Source organism: Ornithorhynchus anatinus, chromosome 3 (assembly GCF_004115215.2).
Source record: "Ornithorhynchus anatinus isolate Pmale09 chromosome 3, mOrnAna1.pri.v4, whole genome shotgun sequence".
Taxonomy (NCBI): domain Eukaryota; kingdom Metazoa; phylum Chordata; class Mammalia; order Monotremata; family Ornithorhynchidae; genus Ornithorhynchus; species Ornithorhynchus anatinus.
Genome location: NC_041730.1, coordinates 87,015,775 through 87,036,643, shown reverse-complemented (window position 1 = coordinate 87,036,643; position 20,869 = coordinate 87,015,775). Strand labels below are relative to the sequence as shown.

At 55.0% G+C, this 20,869-nt stretch overlaps 1 protein-coding gene across 2 annotated transcripts in view; it reads right to left on the bottom strand.

Annotated features, from left to right (window-relative positions):
- Positions 1–20,375, bottom strand: part of LRRC20 (leucine rich repeat containing 20) — a 98,682-nt gene extending 78,307 nt beyond the window's left edge. For both annotated transcript variants that reach the window (XM_029061730.2, XM_029061731.2), the window contains exons 1-2: positions 20,275–20,375; positions 11,267–11,416 (exon numbers count right to left, since the gene is read on the bottom strand). In XM_029061730.2, coding sequence (XP_028917563.1) covers positions 11,267–11,348 — 82 coding nt within the window. In that variant the 5' untranslated portion in view covers positions 11,349–11,416; positions 20,275–20,375. The remainder of the gene's footprint in view (positions 1–11,266; positions 11,417–20,274) is intronic.
- Between the last annotated feature and the right edge of the window lie 494 nt (positions 20,376–20,869).

The following is a 20,869-nucleotide window of genomic DNA, read 5'->3' as shown; positions in this document are numbered from 1 at the left end:
AGCCCCCGGAGCAGATCCACAACAGCCCCAGGAGCCGTCACAGAACCGGCCCCGGGGAGACCACGGATTGATCCCGGGAGCGGTCACAGAAACGGTCCCGGAAGCGGACTCGGAACAACCCCGAGAGTCATCACGGAAAAAGCCCCGCAGAGGCCACGGACCAACCCCGAGGGCGGTCAGACAAGCAGTCCCGGGAGTGGTCTCAGAACAACACCCGAGGCGGCCACAGAAACAGCCCTGGGGTCGGACACGGTGGCGGTTACGGAGAAAGACGCGGAAGCAGCCACAGAACCACCCTCTGGTCCCCCCATCCCCATTCTCCGATTAGACCGTGAGCCCGTCGACGGGCAGGGATGGTCTCTATCTGTTGCCGTATTGTATATTCCAAGCGCTTAGTACAGTGCTCTGCACCTAGTAAGCGCTCAATAAATACGATTGAATGAATTCTCCTCTTCCGGCGGACCAGCCTCGTGCCTCCGCCTGGCTCCCCCACTTCCATCACGCATCCCCTCACTCCCACACGGCCAAGATCTCAGGGCATTCCGTCACCCCCTCGGGCCCCCCCCCCTGCAGTCCTCACCCCCAAGCTAACAAGGCCACGCTCAGACCCAAAGCAGCCCGCCCTGCGGAAGCGATGGTTGGCTAATGTTGGTATTTGTTAAGCGCTTACTATGTGCCGAGCACCGTTCTAAGCGCCGGGGTGGATACAGGGTCATCAGGTTGTCCCACGTGAGGCTCACAGTCTTAATCCCCATTTTACAGATGAGGTGCCAAGGCAGAGTCACGGAGCGGCCACCCTGATGGTTCTCCTCTTTCCGGGACCCAGGTTTCGTCCACCGGTCCATCTGATTAATATTAAGCTCGCAGTCCGAAGGACTCAAACTCGGGGCAGAACAGAGAAGCTCTGTGCCCTTGTGGATGGAGCACGGACCTGGGAGTCAGAAGGACCTGGGTTCCAATCCCAGCTCCGCCGCTTGTCTGCTGTGTGACTTCGGCCGGTGACTTCAATTCTCCGGACCCTCATCAGTAAAATGGGGATTAAGACTGCGAGCCCCAAAGGGACGTGGACGGTGTCCATCCTCGGATCCACCCCGGCGCTTAATACGGCGCTTAGCAAAAACCAATTAAAAAAAGCAGAGATTTGAAGATAAATCTTGAATCCACTCGGCACCCCGTCGGGGCAGGGGTGTCTCCGCGCCCTCAGCGCCGTTGCCGTCGGGACCCCGGTGGTCTTCACGGGGGGCTGGAGACCGCTTTGCAGGCTGCTAAGCGTCTTGAGTCGGTCTGCAAACCTACATTACAACCTTAAGATTTCTTTTCCTTCTCTGTCGGAACCTATCGATGGGGTCCGTTCCCCTGGGAAAACCTTTGTAACGACCCCTTTCTAAGAGGGGTTGTTTAGACTGTGCCCCCTATGCGGGTCAGGGGCTGTGTCCAACTTGATTACGGGCCCGAGGGTCAGAAGGTCATGGGTTCCGATTCCAGCTCCGCCACTGGTCTGCTTTGAGTCCTTGGGCAGGTCTCATCCCTTCTCTGTGCCTCAGTCACCTTGTCTGTAAAATGGGGATTGAGACTGTGAGCCCCACGTGGGACAGGGACTGCATCCAACCGAATTTGCTCGTCTCCACCGCGGCACTTAGTGCCGTGCCTGGCACATAGTAAGTGCTTAATATTATTATAATTATTATCATTACTTCATATCTACCCCAGTGCTCAATCCAGTGCTTGGCACATAGTAAGTGCTTAACTAATAGCATTATAATATTATTATTATTATTACCTTGTATCTACCCCAGTGCTCAATCCAGTGCCTAGCACATAGTGAGTGCCTAACAAATACCATTATTATTATTATTACTATTATTACCTTGTATCTACCCCAGTGTTCAATCCAGTGGCTGGCACATAGTAAGTACCTAATTAATACCATTATTATTATTGTCTTGTATCTACTCCAGTGCTCATTCCAGTGCCTGGCACACAGTAAGTGCTTAACAAACACCATGATTATTATTATTATTATTATTATTATTGCCTTGTATCTACCCCAGTGCTCATTCCAAGGCCTGGCCTTGGTAAGTGCTTAACAAATACCAGAAAAATTAATTTAAAAAAGAGATGGGGGAGAATCAGATCCCACGGGGAGACAGCACTACCGTTTTACCCACAGCAACCAGGTTCCCCATCCTCTGCACAGACGAAAAGGCAGGTTTCCCCTTCACCAAGCAGGCAGCAGAGAAAGGACACCATCTGCTGGATGATGACCCAAACCTCTCAGAGAAGCCCTTATCTGCACTATTTTTATTATTATTAATAATAAAAATCATGCTTATTGAGCACTTATTGCGTGCAAATCACTGTACAAATCAATGTACTGGGAGAGTACATTATAACATCAAACACATTCCCTGCCCACAACGAGCTCACAGTCTAGAGGGGGAGAAAGGCATTAATATAGATAAAGGGATAAATAAACAGTTAAATGAATTCTAGATATATACAGATATATACATAGGTGTCGTGGGGAAGGGAGAGAGGATAAAGGAGCAAGTATAAGGGCGGCGCAGAAGGGAGTGGGAAAAGAGGACAGGAGGACTCAGTCAGGGAAGGCTTCCAGGAGGAAATGTGCCTTCAGTAAGGCTTTATAACTACCCAAGGAAAAGCCTGCTCCCTCCTTGTTTTTATTATCATCGTTATATAATTATGTACCGTATAATACATTATTGATTAATACGATCAATTGAGAAGCAGCATGGCATAGATTCAATTCATTCGATCGTATTTACTGAGCGCTTACTGTGTGCAGAGCCACTGTGAATCGTCATAGATGGCAAGCCACCTTTTATGCCTACAAGCAATGGAGTCGCTGGGCATTTGTGCAGCAAATCTCTGAGAAAAATCCAACCAGTTCCTTGAAAGGAACGCTCAGAGATGAGAAGCAGGGGTCAAGTTTTGCCTTTATGCCCCGAGATGGGGAGGATATGCAGTGGAATCATTGTGCATTTGTGCAGCAAATCTCTGAGAAAAATCCAATCAGTTCTTTGAAAGGAATGCCCAGAGATGAGAAGCAGGGGTCACGGTTTTGCCTTTATGCCCCGAGATGGGCAGGATACGCAGTGGAATCACCGTGCATTTGTGCAGCAAATCTCTGAGAAAAATCCAATCAGTTCTTTGGAAGGAATGCCCGGACTTGAGAAGCAGGGGTCACGTTTTTGCCTTTGTGCCCCGGGATGGGGAGGGTACGCAATGGAGTCACCGTGCATTTGTGCAGCAAATCTCTGAGAAAAATCCAACCAGTTCTTTGAAAGGAATGCCCAGAGATGAGAAGCAGGGGTCACGTTTTTGCCTTTATGCCTCCAGATGGGGAGGGCACGCGGGAGTCTCCCACCTCCCCACCGCTAACCCGCTGCTGCCTCCACGGCCCCCCGGATCAGGAGCCGGCGTGGTAAGATAGAAGACCGTGTGCTCACTGTGGGCAGGGAATATATCTGTTTGTCGTTATATTGTACTCTCCCAAGTGCTTAGTGCAGTGCTTCGCACCCAGTAAGTGCTCACCCTTGGAAGAGTACAACACAACAATAAACAGACACATTCCCTGCCCACGAAGAGCTTACAGTCTAGAGCCGGGGGGGAGTCGGACAAGAATGCAAACAGTGGTGAGGAGTCTCTGTTTGATGCGGAGGTGGATGGGCAGCCACTGGACTTTCTTGAGGAGCGGGGTGATATGTCCTGAACTTTTTGGCGGACAAATGATCGGGGCAGCAGAGAGAAGTAAGGACTGGAGTGGGGAGAGACAGGAGGCTGGAAGGTCAGCAAGGAGGCTGATGCAGTCATCCAGGAGGGAGAGAATGAGTAACTGTATTAATGCGATAGCAGTTTCAATGGAGAGGAAAGGGCGGGTTTTAGCTACGTTATGAAGGTGGGGGAAAAGCCTGCTCGTTCCTTGGTTTTTAGTATTATTACTATTGTTGTTATGATTATTAATACTAATAGACATATAATTACACACTATATAATATATAATTGATCAATAATGATCGATTGAGAAGCAGCACGGCCTAGTGGAAAGAGCACGGGGTCGGGAGCCGGGGACATGAGTTCTAATCCTGCCCCTGCCACTCACCTGCTGTATGACTCTGGGCAAGTCACGTAACTTCTCTGCGCTTCAGTTCCCTCATCTGTAAAATGGGGATTAATACCGTGAGCCCCACGAGGGGCACGGACTGTGTCCAACCTGATTACCTTGGATCTACCCCAATCCTTAGAACAGTGCCTGGCACAGAATAAGCACTTAACAAATCGCACTGGGAAAAAAAAAAAAAAAAAGATTGCTTCTCTCCTTTGCCTGGTGGTTTTCCAAAGGGATTCTTTTTTCGATAGCATTTGTTAAGCGCTTACTGCGTGTCAGGCACTGAATCGCCCGTATTTACTGAGTGCTTACAATGGGCAGAGCACTCTACTAAGCACTTGGTAGAGCACAATATAACAGAATCGGTTGACACGAGTTTACAGTCTAGACGGGGAGACAGATATTAATAGGTACTAAGCACCGGGGTAGGTACAAGATAATCAGATAGGAAACAATCTCTGCCCCACGTAGGGTTCACTGGTTGGTGATCAAGACTGTGAGCCCCATGTGGGACAGGGGATTATGTCCAACCTGATTAGTTTGTATCTATCTGAGCGCTTAGAGCACTGCTAGACTCTGAGCGCGTTATGGGCGGGGACTCTCTCTCTTTATTACTGTATTGTACTTTCCCAAGCACTTAGTACAGTGCTCTGCACACAGTAAGCGCTCAATAAATGCGACCGAATGAACGAACGAATGCCACATTGTCTTGTCTTATGCCTTTGAGTCATCTCCGACCTGTGGCGACGTCAGGGATACATCTGTCCCAGAACGCCCAGCTTGACACATAGTAAGCACTTAACAAATACCAGTATTATTATTACTGCTATTATCTGTCTTAATCCCTACTTTACTGCTGAGGTAACTAAGGCTTTTTTATTACCCTATTTATTTTGTTAATGAGATGTACATCCCCTTGATCCTATTCATTGCGATTGTTTTTGTCCGACCGTCTCCCCGATTAGACTGTGAGCCCGTCACTGGGCAGGGATTGTCTCTATCTGTTGCCGAACTGTACATTCCAAGTGCTTAGTACAGTGCTCTGCACATACTAAGTGCTCGATAAATACTATTGAATGAATGAATGAATGAATGAATGAATGAATGAATGAATGAATAAGGCAGAGAGAGAGCTCAGTGGCTCATCCAAGGTGACACAACAGACAAGAGGCAGAGCCGGGATTAGAACCCAAGCCCTTTGCCTCCCAGGCCCTTGATAATTTCAGAGCCCAGTCCACCAAACCCTTTCAGGAACCCCCTCACCCCTACCCCCCTCCTGCCCCCCGAGGAGACTGGCATGGAGCTGGGATTGACAGCTCGACTCCATGCGGGAGAACAGAAGGAAAACTGCCTCAAAGCAACAACTAGATAATTCACGCGGCAATATTTCTGCAAAAAGTCGGCAATCCTCTCTGGCAGCACTCTTTTCTCGGAGCCTCGGCAAACACCGTAGATTCCCACACACGCTGTCGGTCTTTCTAATGACGCCCAGATATAAGCTATCGATTCTTTTTTGCCTCCCCGCCGAGGGGGTCGGGGAAATTTCATCGACCGTAGTGTAGAAAATGACTGCGGATGTCCAAGACGACAAACACAGGGTAGGCAATAGTGTTGATGTGACAGAAGCCCCCCGCCCCTCCTTCCCCAGGCTTTGGCAATTTTTCCCTCTAGAGATGATTCCCTTTACGGATGAGGGGGAACACGGATGATGGCCGGGTATCAAATCCAGCCCCCCACCTCTCGAGAAGAATTTACTGTCAGTCTTTTTCTCCGCTCTGTGAGATTAGGTAGAGTGATTCTTTCGAACCACGGGAGCCTCCTCTCTTTACCGGTGGTGTGGCTTTCCATTATTATTACAATTTAAACCAAGATGATGCCTGAGAAATCTCCTGCCATCTGTCTCTACCTGGTCCCAGCAGTCTGGCAGGTTTTTGTCTTTGTTTCTTCAATTTAACCAGCAAATTCTGATTACGCTGGGGCAAAGCAGCAGGACGCCTTTTCATCCCCGTCAGGTAACTGCTGCTGTTTTACTTCGGAGATTTGTCGGGCACCTAGATTAATTCAACGAGCCATATTCTCCTAAACCAGAGATCGCCACTCTCCTGTGACAGATGTGGACGGGACCCCTCTTAATGAAAACAATTCTGCCACCAGTCCACCCTAATAACTGTGGTCTAACTGTGGTGTTGATTAAGCACTTACTATGGGCCAGGCGCTGTACGAGGCGCTGGACTAGCTACATCAGGCCGTTCGGAACATATCCTGGGGGGCTCACGGTCTGAATGGGAGGGAGACAGAAATTGTATCCCCATTTGACAGTTGAGACAACTGAGGCACAGAGAAGTTAAGCGACTTGGTCAAAGCCACACGGCAGGCAAGTGGCCTAATGGATAGAGTACGAGCCTAGGAGTCAGAAGGACCTGGGTCTGGTCCCGGCTCTGCTACCTGTCCGCTGTGTGACCTTGGGCAAATCACTTACCTTCTCTGTGCCTCAGTAACCTGATCTCTAAAACGGGGATTAAGACTGAGAGCCCCAAGTGGGACATGGACTAGTTTGTATCTAACCTAGTGCCTAGTACAGTGCCTGGCACAGTAAATGCTTAACAAATACCATTAAAAAAAGCTTTATGGAAAGACCAAGGAAACCATCTCTCGAGGCAGCTGAAGTCAGCCAGACCTTCTGCCTAAAAGTCACGAGGTGGGAATTCATTCAACTGTATTTAAATCCCAGCTCCCCCACTTGTCTGCTGTGTGGCCTTGGGCAAGTCACTTCATTTCTCTGTGCCTCAGTTCCCTCCTCTGCACAATGGGGATGAAGACTGTGAGCCCCACATGGGACAGGGACCGTTTCCAACCCGATTTGCTTGTACCCACCCCAGGGCTCAGTACAGTGCCTGGGACATAGTAAGCGCTTAACAAATACCACAGTTGTTATTATTGTTGAGTGCTTGCTTCGGGAAAGCACAATATAACAATAAACAGAGATATTCATAGAGAGGAGATCAACATGACCACGACCCTGAAAGACTTTGCAAGAAAGGCCTGCGGAGAGAAAGTGTTTATGGATTTCCCCCCAGATTTTTCCCCCACCCTACATCCTTCCCTCTCTGCCCCCCTTCACCTCCCCTCAGCTAAGCCCCCTTCCCCCCTTTCCCTCTGCTCCTCCTCCTCTCCCTTCCCCTCCCCTCAGCACTGTGCTCATTTGTCTATATTTTTATTACCCTATTTATTTTGTTAATGAGGTGTCCATCCCCTTGATTCTATCTATCCCGATTAAGTTGTCTTGTTTCTGTCCGTCCGTCTCCCCCGATTAGACCGTGAGCCCGTCGATGGGCGGGGACGGTCTCCATCTGTTGCCGAATTGTGCATTCCAAGCGCTTAGTACAGTGCTCTGCACATAGCGAGCGCTCAGTAAATACTATCGAATGAATGAATCCTTCCCACAGTCCTGGGCACTTTCGAATTTGGGCGATGGACGGACGGGGAAAAGGTAAACGGGAATAGAGTCGTTAAGGACCTTCCTTCGTGGAGTTTGCAACCGGGCCGGATGGAGTGAGGGGCCGCCTCTGGTGTGTGTACGAGTGTGTGTGCGTGTGTTTCTGTTTCTCTGCTTCATCTTTTGGGTCTCTCTGAATGTCTGTCTGCTCAGACCCTCCCAGTTTCGCCTTGTGCTTATGTCTCCATCTCTGGATCTCTCCGTCTCTGTTTCTGAGGTCTCGGTCTCGCCGCGTATTTCTGCCTAACTTGGTTTCTCTGCTTCTTTGGGTGTCCTTCAGTCTCTCTGTTGTCCGTTGCTTCTCTTGGTTTCCGTCTCTTTCTCTCTCCACCAGTCTCAGTGCAGTGACCTTGGGCAAGTCACTTCACTTCTCTGTGACTCAGTGACCTCATCTGTAAAATGGGGATTAAGATTGTGAGCTCCAAGTGGGTCGCCAAGATCCGCCCTTTCCTCTCCATCCACACTGCTACCTTGCCGGTACAATCTCTCACAATATCCCCACTGGATTATTGCATCAGCCTCCTCTCTGATCTCCCATCCTCCTGTCTCTCCCCGCTTCAGTCTATACTGCACTCGGTTGCCCGGATTATCTTTCTTCAGGAAGGTGCCGGGCACGTCACTCCCCTCCTTAAACGCCTCCAGGGCTTGCCTATCAACCTTTGCATGAAGCAAAAACTTCTCACTCTTGGCTTCAGAGCTCTCCATCACCTGGCTCCCTCCTGCCTCACCTCCCTTCTCTCCTTCTTCTCCAGCTCAGCCCGCCCCGCTCCTCTCTTCCCCTCGACTCTATTTACCGCCATCGTTCTCGTCTGTCCGTCTCCCCCGATTAGACCGTGAGCCCGTCAAACGGCAGGGACCGTCTCTATCTGTTGCCGACTTGTTCATTCCAAGCGCTTAGTACAGTGCTCTGCACATAGTAAGCGCTCAGTAAATACTATTGAATGAATGAATGAATGAACGAACCTCCTCACGGTGCCTCGTTCTCGCCCGTCCCGCCGTCGACCCCTGGCCCACGTCCTCCCGCTGTCTTGGAACGCCCTCCCTCCTCACGTCCGCCAAACTAACTCTCTTCCCCTCTTCAGAGCCCTACCGAGAGCTCACCTCCTCCAGGAGGCCTTCCCAGACTGAGCCGTCCCTTCCCCTCCGTCCCTCCTCCCCTCCCCATTCCCCTTCCTCCCTCTAGCCCCCTCCCATCCCCACAGCACTTGTGCATATTTGTAGGTATTATTTTTTACTCTATTTATTAATGATGTGTAGATATCTACGAATCGATTTATCTTGATGGTATCGACGCCCGACTACTGGTTCTGTTTTGTCGTCTGTCTCCCCCTTTGAGACTGTGAGCCCGCTGTGGGGCAGGGATTGTCTCTACCTGCAGCCAAACTGTACATTCCAAGCACTCGGTACAGTGCTCGGCACACAGTAAGCGCTCAATAAATATGACTGAATGAATGAATGAACGAATGACAGGGACTGTGTCCAACCTGCTTAGCTTGTATCTACCCCGGCGCTTCGATTAGTGCTCGACCCATAGTAAGCGCTTAATAAGTACCATCGTCGTCATTATTTTTCTCTCGGTCTCTCGGTTCCGTCCCTCAGCCGCTCAGCATCTCTCTCTGATCTCACATCTCTCATTAGACACATCAGCATAGACTCTGAACGAAACTCATCCCCCAGCCGTCTCTGACTCACCCACCCAAACCAAGGAATCCGGCCGAGATGGGTTCGGAGCAGGGTTAGGGGTCGGAAGGACTAGAGAAGGGTGCCGAAAAGGTGGAATCTGTCTGGGGAAATGGCAAACAGTCTTAGAAACAGAAGGCAAACAGATTCTCCCACCTGCAACTTCCGTCTCCCCAGTCAGTCACCGAGCTCCCAGGTCCCGAAGTCCTCGTTCCACCTTAATGTCCGTCTCCCCCTCTAGATCGTCCGTTCGTTACGGGCAAGGAATTCCCTTCTGTTGTACTCTCCCAAGCGCTCGGCACAGTGCTCTCCACGGAGTAAACCCTTAACAGATACCACTGTTTCATCGATCCCAAACGCCAGGCCTTTCCCAAGAGATTCATTCCGGCACCTTGCCACAGAACCCCAGCCGTGAACATTAACGGATCCAACTTTCTGTCAGAGAAAAGGTTAAGTGGCTGCTGCCGCTGGCTCCTGCACCCCTACCCTCCCATCCCTCCCCTTCGCCACCTCGACCACAGATTTCCATCCATCTACCCTCCTCCAGCGAACCCGTCTCTATCCAGAGCCCCGGTCCGGAGCCCCGGAAAGAAAGACAGGCCCCAGGAGACCCAAACCCCGGCGGCAGGGAGACTCTAACCGTATTCTTGCGAGAGGGTAAACCGGGAATCAGTCGGTCGCTGACTCGCAACCCTGAGCCGCACCACCCGAGACGTCCCCGCAGAAGGGAAGCGGACGGAAGGCGGGCCAGCACCAGACGCTCAACTCGGGAGGGCTGGCAGCCGCTCAGACGTTCGTTCCTCCTACGTGGAGGCCTCAGGTTGGATGAAAATGACCAAGTCAAAACGTGGCTTTCCCCCCGAGGGGGGCCGAGGAGACACTTGGGTCCCGTCTGGGACGTCGGGTTAAGGAGAGGAGAGGGAAAGGGAGAAGGACGGGAGAGGAGAGCTTGTAGATATGAGAATCCCTCCTACCACCAGTATACGGGTGCACACACGCTTTCACGCTGAGAAGCAGCGTGGCTCCGTGGGAAGAGCCCGGGCTTGGGAGTCAGAGGTCATGGGTTCTAATCCCCGCCGAGCTGTGTGACCGTGGGCGAGCCGGGTCACTTCTCTGTGCCTCAGTTACCTCATCTGTAAAACGGGGATTAAGACCGGGAGCCCCACCTGGGACAACCTGATCACCTTGTATCCCCCCCCCCCCCAGCGCTTAGAACGGTGCTTCATCCATAGTAAGCGCTTAACAAATGCCATCATTATTATTATTACACCTGCACAAACAGACACCACATATGCCTATACATAAATACACAGAAAGGTAAATCTACATATAAAAACATTCACAAAAGCACACGCGTGCGCACACAGACATCCACACGCAAAGTCCCAAAAATACATGTGCGTGCACAGATACGTTCCCAGAAACCTGTGTGAAAATACTTATACAATTATTATGGTTCTTGTTAAGCGCTTCCTCTGTGCCAAGCTCTGTTCTAAGCGCCGGGGTAGATGCCAGTAAATCAGATTAGACACAGTCCCCGTCCAACACTGGGCTCTCGGTCTTAATCCCCATTTCACGGATGAGGCAACGGAGGCACAGAGGAGTGAAGCGACTTGCCCAAGGACACGCAGCAGACAAGAGGCGGAGCGGGGATTAGAATCCAGGTCCTTCAGTCTCCCGAGCCCGCGCTCTACCCACTGGGCCACGCCGTTGCTCAAACGCACAGATCCGTGAATGCCAACGCACACGAAGGCATTGACCAACACGCGCGTGCACACGTACACGTATATCTAAAGACACGGGTGCGCACAGAAGCGCACATTCACGAACACGGAGTCGCGCTCACCCGTACATAAACCCAAAGGCACGGCCGCCAGCAGGGACGGCCCCGGGGACGGAGCCCACGGCCCTCACCGGGCAGGAGCCCTTCTGCGCGAGCCCCGCCGGGGGGACGGACTCACCCAGCGTGTCCGACCCGCTCTCCGCCGTCTCGTTCACCTTCCTCGCCACTCTCGCTACCGCCTCTCCCATCTTCTTCAGCATGCGGGGCGGGCCGGCCGACGCGGAGCGGGGGCAGGGCCGACGTCCCAGGGGCGGGCAAAGCCGGGAGCCTGGGTGGGGGGCAGAGCGAGAGAGATAGAGCTGGGGACCCTCCCGTCTCCGGGACCGGCTAGATTCCTCCGTCCGTGGGCCCCGCCAGCCAATTCCCCCTCACGTCTGGGCCGGCGAGCGGGAACGGTTCGCTCCGACCACCCGGGCGGCGTGGGCCGGCCAGCTGGCGTCTGCGAGGCGACCTCTGGGAGCGTGTAAAGGGAGGAGGCGGGCCGGGTCGGGCGGGTCTGCTCCGGGGAGGGCCGCCCGTGCCCTCAATTAGCCGGCCGAGCCGGAGGTGAGCCACCGGGCACGTGCGGGTGGGAGGGCGCGTCGGAGAATGGAGTCGGGGTGAGGTCAGGCCTGCCCGGCTGACCGGCGACGGGGCGTGGGCCTTTCCCCCGGGGGGAAGGCCGGCCCGAGTAATAATAACGATGGCGTCTGTTAAGCACTTACTGTGCGCCGGGCACCCTTCTAAGCGCCGGAGCGGATATAATCAGGTTGGACACGGTCCCGGTCCCACGTGGGGCTCCCAGTCGTAATCTCCATTTGACAGATGACGAAACCGGGGCCCAGAGAAGTGAAGTGACTCGCCCGAGGTCACGCAGCAGACAAGTGGAGGAGCCGGGATCAGAACCCATTCCTTCAGTCGTATTTAGTGAACGCTTCCCGGGTGCGGCACCGTACTAAACGCCGGGAACAATTCGGTACAAATAGAGGCAATCCTTTCTGACTCCCAGGCCCGTGCTCCACTAGGTCACGAATCAGGGCGGGCCCCCGGCAGGGTGGCCCACTCACCCATCCGACGCTCGGCCCAGGGGCACCGGGCGCCGTGGCAGCACTGGGCTCTCCCATTCATTCATTCATTCATTCGATAGTATTTACTGAGCGCTTACTTTGTGCAGAGCACTAATAATAATAATAATGTTGGTATTTGTTAAGCGCTTACTATGTGCAGAGCACTGTTCTAAGCGCTGGGGGAGATCCAGGGTCATCGGGTCGTCCCACGTGAGGCTCACGGTTAATCCCCATTTTACAGATGAGGGAACTGAGGCCCCGAGAAGTGAAGTGACTCGCCCACAGTCACCCAGCTGACGAGTGGCGGAGCAGGGAGTCGAACTCATGACCTCTGACTCCGAAGCCCGGGCTCTTTCCACTGAGCCACGCTGCTTCCCACTGTACTAAGTACTAAGCACTGTACTAAGCGTCTGGAATGAACAAGTCGGCAACAGATAGAGACGATCCCTGCCCACTGACGGGCTTACGGGCTAACTGGGGGAGACAGACGGACAAAACTTGATCGCAATAAATAGAATCAAGGGGACGTACACCTCCTTAACAAAAGGAATAGGGTAATAAAAATATAGACCGACGACGACGAGCACAGTGCTGAGGGGAGGGGAAGGGAGAGGGGGAGGAGCAGAGGGACAGGGGGCTTAGCTGAGGGGAGGGAGCAGAGGGAAAAGGGGAAGCTCAGCGTGGGAAGGCCTCTCGGAGGAGGTGAGCTCTCAGTAGGGCTTTGAAGAGGGGAAGAGAGTCAGTTTGGCGGACGAGAGGAGCGAGGGCGTTCCCGGACAGCGGGAGGACGTGGCCCGGGGGTCGACGGCGGGATGGGCGTGAACGGGGGACGGACCGCATTGGGGTAGGGGCGGGGAGCCGACGGACGCCCGGTGTTGGGGCGAGCCCTCTAGGAAACGGGGACCGCTGGGCGGCTCCGCCCTCGGGGGACTCCCGAAAGCCCAATTACAACCGAGGGCAGGGGACTCGATCGATCGTGCTTATTGAGCACTTACGGGGGGGCAAAGCACTGTACTGAGTGGACCGGGCAGGTCGAGCTGCCAGGGTGGAGCGGAAGGAACTACTTACGGCTTGGCAGAGAGGGCTGGGGTGGGCACTAGACCGGCATCCCAGAAGGAAAACGAAAATCCACTGCTGGGCAGTCAACTCGCCAAGCAGATGCTTGAGACAGCGAGGACTAAGGGCTCCCTACGCCCTCAAGCTGGTCCAGAATCTCTCCCTGCCCCCAGTGACTCATAATGGGCCTCTTGAGGGACGATAATAATAATTGTGGTATTTGTTAGGCACTTACCGGATGCCAATCACACTACCGAGCACCGGGATGGATACGAGCACATCGGGTTGGACGCGGTCCCTGTCCCGCGTGGGGCTCCCGGTCTCCATCCCCATTTTACAGATGGGGTAACTGGGACTTGCCCAAGGCCACACACACGGCAGACGAGCGACGGAGCTGGGATTAGGATCCGCGATCTTCTGATTCCCAGGCCTGCGCTCCATCCACGACTCCCCGCTGTTTCTCATAAGGGAAGCAGCCTGACTCGGTGGAGAGAGCCCGGGCTTGGGAGCCAGAGGTCATGGGTTCGACTCCCGGCTCTGCCACCTGTCAGCTGTGTGACTGTGGGCGAGTCACTTCACTTCTCTGGGCCTCGGTTCCCTCATCTGTAAAATGGGGATTAAGACCGTGAGCCCCACGTGGGACGACCTGATGACCCCGTATCTCCCCCAGCGCTTACAACGGTGCTCTGCACATAGTAAGCGCTTAACGAACACCAACATTATTATTATTATAAGGGAAGCAGCGTGACTCGGCGGAGAGAGCCCGGGCTTGAGAGTCAGCGATCATGGGTTCGAATCCCGGCTTTGGTACTTGGCAGCTGCGTGACAGTGGGCGAGTCACTTCACTTCTCTGTACCTCGGTTCCCTCATCTGTAAAATGGGGATGAAGACCGTGAGCCTCCCGGGGGACGACCGGATGACCCCGTATCTCCCCCAGCGCTTAGAACGGTGCTCTGCACATAGTAAGCGCTTTACAGACACCAACGTTATTATAAGGACATGCTGCCGGGCCGGGAGCTGAGCGGACCAAGTTAAGGGGAGCCAGTAGCCGCCCTGCAGGGGTTCACGATCCTGAATCCAGGGGGACAGCCGGGATCGCTCAGGACGCTTCCAGACCCCCAGCCTCCTGGACTCCCTTCCCTTTCCCACTGGGTCTGGGCTACGGAATCTGAAATCGGAGCACGAGCCCCGTCACTCCTCTTCTCACCCACTGACCCGGACAAGGGGACCCCAAGACCAGCAGGAGCCAGGCCCGCCGAGCTGGCTCGGAGCTACCCGCAGTTGTTCCCGCTCTTAGCACGGTACCTGGCGCATAGCAGACACTTAAATACCGTAATTATTATTATTATTCAGGGGCGAGGGGGCCCGGAGGAGGCAGGATGGGTGCAGAAGAAATGCCAGGGTGATGATGAGAAGGGGTGGGAAAGTGCAGCGAGCCCGGCCTGCAGCTTCAAGGGCGCGGGGCCCTGGTCGGGTGATATGTCACGGCTGACCACTTCGACCTGCAGCAGATCTGCAAGTCCTAAACGTAGTCCTGTGATAATAATGACGTTGGTGCCTGTTAAGCGCTTACCATACGCACAGCACCGTTCTAAGCGCTGGGAGAGATCCAGGGTCATCAGGTCGTCCCACGTGAGGCTCACAGCTAATCCCCATTTTACAGATGAGGGCAGTGAGGCCCAGAGAAGTGAAGTGACTTGCCCACAGTCACGCAGCTAAGTGGTAGAGCCGGGGGGGGATTCGAACCCATGACCTCTGGCTCCCGAGCCCGGGCTCTTCCCACTGAGCCACGCTGCTTCTCTAATAATAATTAGAGCATAATTAATGTAATAAGAATAATATCAATAATAACAATAATAGTAACCCTGGGTTTATTTGTTAAGCACTTACTAGACCCACAGCCCTTAGGCACATACCTGCAATGTATTTATTTGTATCGATGTCTGTCGCTCCCCCCTCTCGACTGTAAGCCCGCTGTGGGCAGGGAACGTGTCTGTTTACTGTCGTATTGTACTCTCCCCAGCGCTTAGTACGGTGCTCCGCACACAGTAAGCGCTCAATAAGCATGAAGAAACGAATGTGCCGAGCACTACGCTCCGCACTGGGGTAGATACGGGATAATCATATCGGACAAGTCCCTATCCTACACGGTGCTCACAATCAATCGAGTGTATTTAATGATAATGTTGGCGTTTGTTAAGCGCTTACTATGTGCCGAGCACTGTTCTAAGCGCCGGGGTAGATACAAGGCAATCAGGTTGTCCCACGCGGGGCTCACAGACTTCATCCCCATTTTCCAGATGAGGGAACTGAGGCCCAGAGAAGGGAAGTGACTCGCCCAAGGTCACGCAGCTGACAAGTGGCAGAGCCGGGATTAGAACCCACGACCTCTGACTCCCAAGCCCGGGCTCTTTCCACCGAGCCGCGCTGCTTCACTTTTATTGAGCACCTATTCTACGGAGAGCACTGTATTAAGCGCTTGAGAGAGTACGACACCATCGAGTCGGTAGACACGGTCCCTGCCCACAAGGAGCTCACGGACTTAGAGGGGAGACAGCTAGTAAAGTAAATTTCAGACAAAGACATAAGTCCTGGAGGGCTAAGGATTGCCGAATTGTGCTTTCCAAGCGCTCAGCAGATGCACCCGGTAAGCGCTCAGTAAATACGATTAAGTGAATGAACGAACGAGGCGAATAAAAGGTACGAATCCAAGGGTAAGGGGGACGCAGAGGGGAGAGGGAAATAGGGCTTAGTCAGGGAAGGCCTCTTGGAGGAAGTCTAAGGGTGAGGGAGAACATTTTTTAAACATTTTTTACCGATGAGAGAACTGAGGTACGAGGAAGTCGGGGGACTGGCCCGAGGTCACACGGCAGGAGAGCGGCCCCGCCGGGACTAATGATAATAATGATGTTGGTATTTGGTAAGCGCTTACTATGTGCAGAGCACTGTTCTAAGCGCTGGGGGAGAGACAGGGTCATCGGGCTGTCCCACGTGAGGCTCACACTTAATCCCCACTTTCCAGATGAGGGAACTGAGGCCCAGAGAAGTGAAGCCACTCGCCCACGGTCACCCAGCTGCCGAGTGGCGGAGCCGGGCTTCGAACCCACGACCTCCGACTCCGAAGCCCGGGCTCTTTCCACTGAGCCACGCTGCTTCTCAAAACTAGAGCCCAGGTTCCCTGACTCCCGGGCGGGCGCTCTTTGAGGAGGGCAGGCCGCTTCTCAGATGCTTCTCCGTCCCAAATCGTGCCCCGAGGGACCTGTTCTGCCCTCCTCCTTCGAAGCGAGCCTCAAGGCCAAGTCCCAGCTGCCACCCGGCCCCCGCTTCCCCTATATTTAGCCCCCGAGGTAGCCAAGCGGAAACCTGACGCCAGTGGCACCTGAAACCCAAGCCGGCCGCGTTTCATAATGATAACATCGGTATTTGTTTAGCGCTCACGACGTGCGGAGCACTGTACTAAGCGCTGGGGGAGATCCGGGGTCATCGGGTTGTCCCCCGTGAGGCTCGCAGTCTTCATCCCCGTTTTCAGATGAGGTCACTGAGGCACAGAGAAGCGAAGTGACTTGCCCACAGTGACACGGCTGACAAGCGGCGGGGCCGGGATTCGAACCCACGATCTCTGACGTCCGAGCCCGGGCTCTTTCCACTGAGCCGCGCTGCTTCTTCGTCATCCTCCCCTCACCCTCCACCCGCTTCGGGGCTCGGGACACCCGAACGGGTGAACCCGAGGACGCTGGCACCCCGAGGCAGAGCCGAGACATTCATTCATCCGTTCGTTCAATCGTACTTATTGAGCGCTTACTGTGTGCTGAGCACCGTACTAAGCGTTTGGGAGAGTACAATAAAATCACAGAGAGACACACTCCTTCATTCAATTATATTTATTAAGCGTTTATCGCGTGCAGAGCACTGCACTAAGCGTTTGGGAGAGGACAAGAAAATCACAGAGAGACACATTCCTTCACTCACTTATATTTATTAAGCGTTCGCTGCGCGCAGAGCACTGTACTAAGCACTCGGGAGAGTCCAATAAAAGGGCAACATTCCCTGTCCACGACGACGTGATTGACCTATGTCTACCCCAGCGCTTAGAACAGTGCTTTGCCCATAGTCAGCACTTTAGTATGATAATTATTATTACTGTTATGGGGGGTATCAATACAAATAAATATAATTACAGACATATACGGTAGTGTATTATCTACCCTTGATTTCTCTCTCCCCGCCTCTAGACCGCGAGCTGACTGTGGGCATGTCACTGTTTATCGTTGCATTGCACTTTCCCAAGTGCTTAGCGCAGTGAGGAGTAGAGAAGCAGCCTGGCCCGGTGGAAAGAGCCCGGGCTCGGGAGTCCGAGGTCATGGGTTCGAATCCCGGCTCTGCCACTCGTCAGCTGGGTGACTGTGGGCGAGTCGCTTCACTTCTCTGGGCCTCAGTCCCCTCATCTGGAAAATGGGGGTGAAGACGTGGGACAACCCGATGACCCGGGATCTCCCCCAGCGCTTAGAACGGTGCTCTGCGCATAGTAAGTGCTTAACAAATACCAACTTTATTATTACTAAGTACTGCGCACAGTAAGCGTTTAATAAACACGACTGAACGCACGACGAGCTCACGGTCCAGAGCCTCGCCACCAGTGCATGTGCACCCTCAAGGGAGCTGACTCCCCATTTGGGATCAGATGGTTTGGGGTCAGCGGGAAAGGCTGCTGGCAGGGCCGACGGCCGGGGATCGCCACGAGCAGCGGCATGGCCTGGTGGATGGAGCCCGGGCCTGGGATCCTGAAGGTCACGGGTTCTAATCCTGCCTCCGCCCCTGGTCCGCTGTGTGACCTTGAGTTATCTGCTTCACTGGGCCTCAGTTTCCTCATCTGTAAAAATGGGGATTCATTCCAGGGCCTAGTGGATGGAGCCCGGGCCTGGGAGTCAGAAGGTCATGGGTTCTAATCCCGACTCCGCCCCTTGTCTGCTGTGTGACCTCGGGCAAGTCGCTTCACTGGGCCTCAGTTTCCTCATCAAAAATGGGAATTCAATCCAGGGCCTGGTGGATAGAGCCGGGGCCTGGGAGTCAGAAGGTCACGGGTTCTAATCCCGACTCCGCCCCGGTCTGCTCTGTGACCTTGGGCAATTCGCTTCTCTGGGCCTCAGTTTCCTCATCTAAAATGGGGATTCATTCCAGGCCTAGTGGATAGAGCCTGGGAGTCAGAAGGTCACGGGTTCTAAGCCCAGCTCTGCCCCCTTGTCTGCTGTGTGACCTCGGGCAATTCGCTTCTCTGGGCCTGAGTTTCCCCATCAAAAATGGGAATTCAATCCAGGGCCTAGTGGATAGAGCCTGGGAGTCAGAAGGTCATGGGTTCTAATTCTGGCTCTGCCCCCTGGTCTGCTGTGTGACCTCAGGCAATTCGCTTCACCGGACCTCGGTTTCCTCATCTAAAATGGGGATACAATCCAGGGCCTAGTGGATAGAGCCTGGGAGTCAGAAGGTCATGGGTTCTAATCCCGGCTCCGCCCCTTGTCTGCTGTGTGACCTTGGGCAAGTCATTTCACTGGGTCTCAGTTTCCTCATCTAAAATGGGGATTCATTCCAGGCCTAGTGGATGGAGCACAGGCCTGGGAGTCAGAAGGACATGGGTTCTAATCCCCGCTCCGCCCCTGGTCTGCTGTGTGACCCTGGGCAAGTCGCTTCACTGGGCCTCAGTTTCCTCATCTAAAATGGGGATTCAATCCAGGGCCTAGTGGATAGAGCCTGGGAGTCAGAAGGTCATGGGTTCTAATCCCCGCTCCGCCCCTGGTCTGCTGTGTGACCTTGGGCAAGTCGCTTCACTGGGCCTCAGTTTCCTCATCTAAAATGGGGATTCAATCCAGGGCCTAGTGGATAGAGCCTGGGAGTCAGAAGGTCATGGGTTCTAATCCCCGCTCCGCCCCTGGTCTGCTGTGTGACCTTGGGCAAGTCGCTTCACTGGGCCTCAGTTTCCTCATCTAAAATGGGGATTCAATCCAGGGCCTAGTGGATAGAGCCTGGGAGTCAGAAGGTCATGGGTTCTAATCCCCGCTCCGCCCCTGGTCTGCTGTGTGACCTTGGGCAAGTCGCTTCACTGGGCCTCACTTCCCTCAACTGTCAAATGGAGGTTGAGACTGTCAGCCCCATTTTCTTGGATCCACCCGAGCGCTTAGTACAGTGCCTGGCACATAATAAGCGCTTAACAAATACCATCATGATTAGTATTATTACGCTGCAAACCACGACGTTTTCCCAATAATAATAATAATAATAATAACAATGGGAGGGGGTCGGGCTCAGGCGGCTCCCTCCACTTGCCCGCCCTCTCCGGGAGGGGGCGCTGCGGCCCGGCCCGCACCCAACTTCGGCTGCGCACGCGCGTGGTTGGGGGCGGGGTCGCAGGGGAGAAGCCGGGACGTGGGGCGCACGCGCGGGACGGGGGGCGGGGCCGGAGGGGGGCTGGGGCGCACGCGCGGAGGGAGGGGCGGGGCCGGAGGGAGGGAGCCGGGGGCTGCGGCGCACGCGCGGAGGGAAGGAGGGAGGGAGCTGGGGCGCAAGCGCGGGGTGGGGGGCCGGAGGGAGGAAGCCGGGGGCTGGGGCGCAGGCGCGGGGGGCGGGGCGGGGCCGGAGGGAGGGAACCGGGGGCTAGGGCGCACGCGCGGCGAGGCGGAGGGAGGGAGCTGGGGCGCACGCGCGGTGGGAGGGGGCCGGAGGGAGGGAGCCAGGGGCTGGGGCGCATGCGCGGCGGGGGGGCCGGAGGAAGGGAGCCGGGGGTCCGGGCGAACGCGCGCGGGTCGGGGGCCGGAGGGAGGGAGCCAGGGGCTGGGGCGCACGCGCGGAGGGAAAAGAGCTGGGGCGCATGCGCACGGGGGACCGGAGGGAGGGAGCCGGAGGCTGGGGCGCACGCGCGGGGCCGGGGGGGGGGGGGGAAGGTTGGGAGGGGTCGCGCGCGGCGGGGGGGGGGCGGGGCGCGCGCACGCATGTCTCCCCGCCTCCCCCGGTGCTCGTGCCCGCCTGCACTTACGGAGCGGGAGGGAAGGAGGGAGGGCGGGCAGGTAGGCGCTTCTCCCCCGTCAGCTCTGCCGGCGCCGAGGACGGGGACGAAAGGACGGAGGGAGAGAGGGAGAGAGGGAGGGAGGGGGGCAGGTGGGGGGGGGGCGCGCGCGCGCTCCAGGTCTTCGCTGCGCGCGCCGCCCCTCGGAGCCAATGGCGAAGCGGGTGCGGACCCGGGAGAGAACAGGCCCGCGGGCTCGCGCGCGCGCGCGTTCCCGAGCGGGTTGGGCGGGGCCGCGCCGCTGAGGCCCTCCGACCGCCCCTCCCCCGCTTCCCCCCCCCTTCTGTCCCGGGGGGGGGCGGGGCTGGTCTCCCTCTGGTGCCCAGTTGGACTTTCCCGAGCGCTTCGCCCAGGAGATAACGCGTCAATGAAGGAACGAAGGAAGGAAGGAAGGACGGACCGGACGGCGCTTTGTTTTCATTCATTCATTCAGGAGGAGTTATGGAGCGCCGACTCTGGGCAGGACATTCATTCATTCGATAGGAGTTATGGAGCACTGACTCTGCAAAACATTCATTCATTCATTCTATAGGAGTTATGGAAGGCCGACTCTGTGCAGAACCTT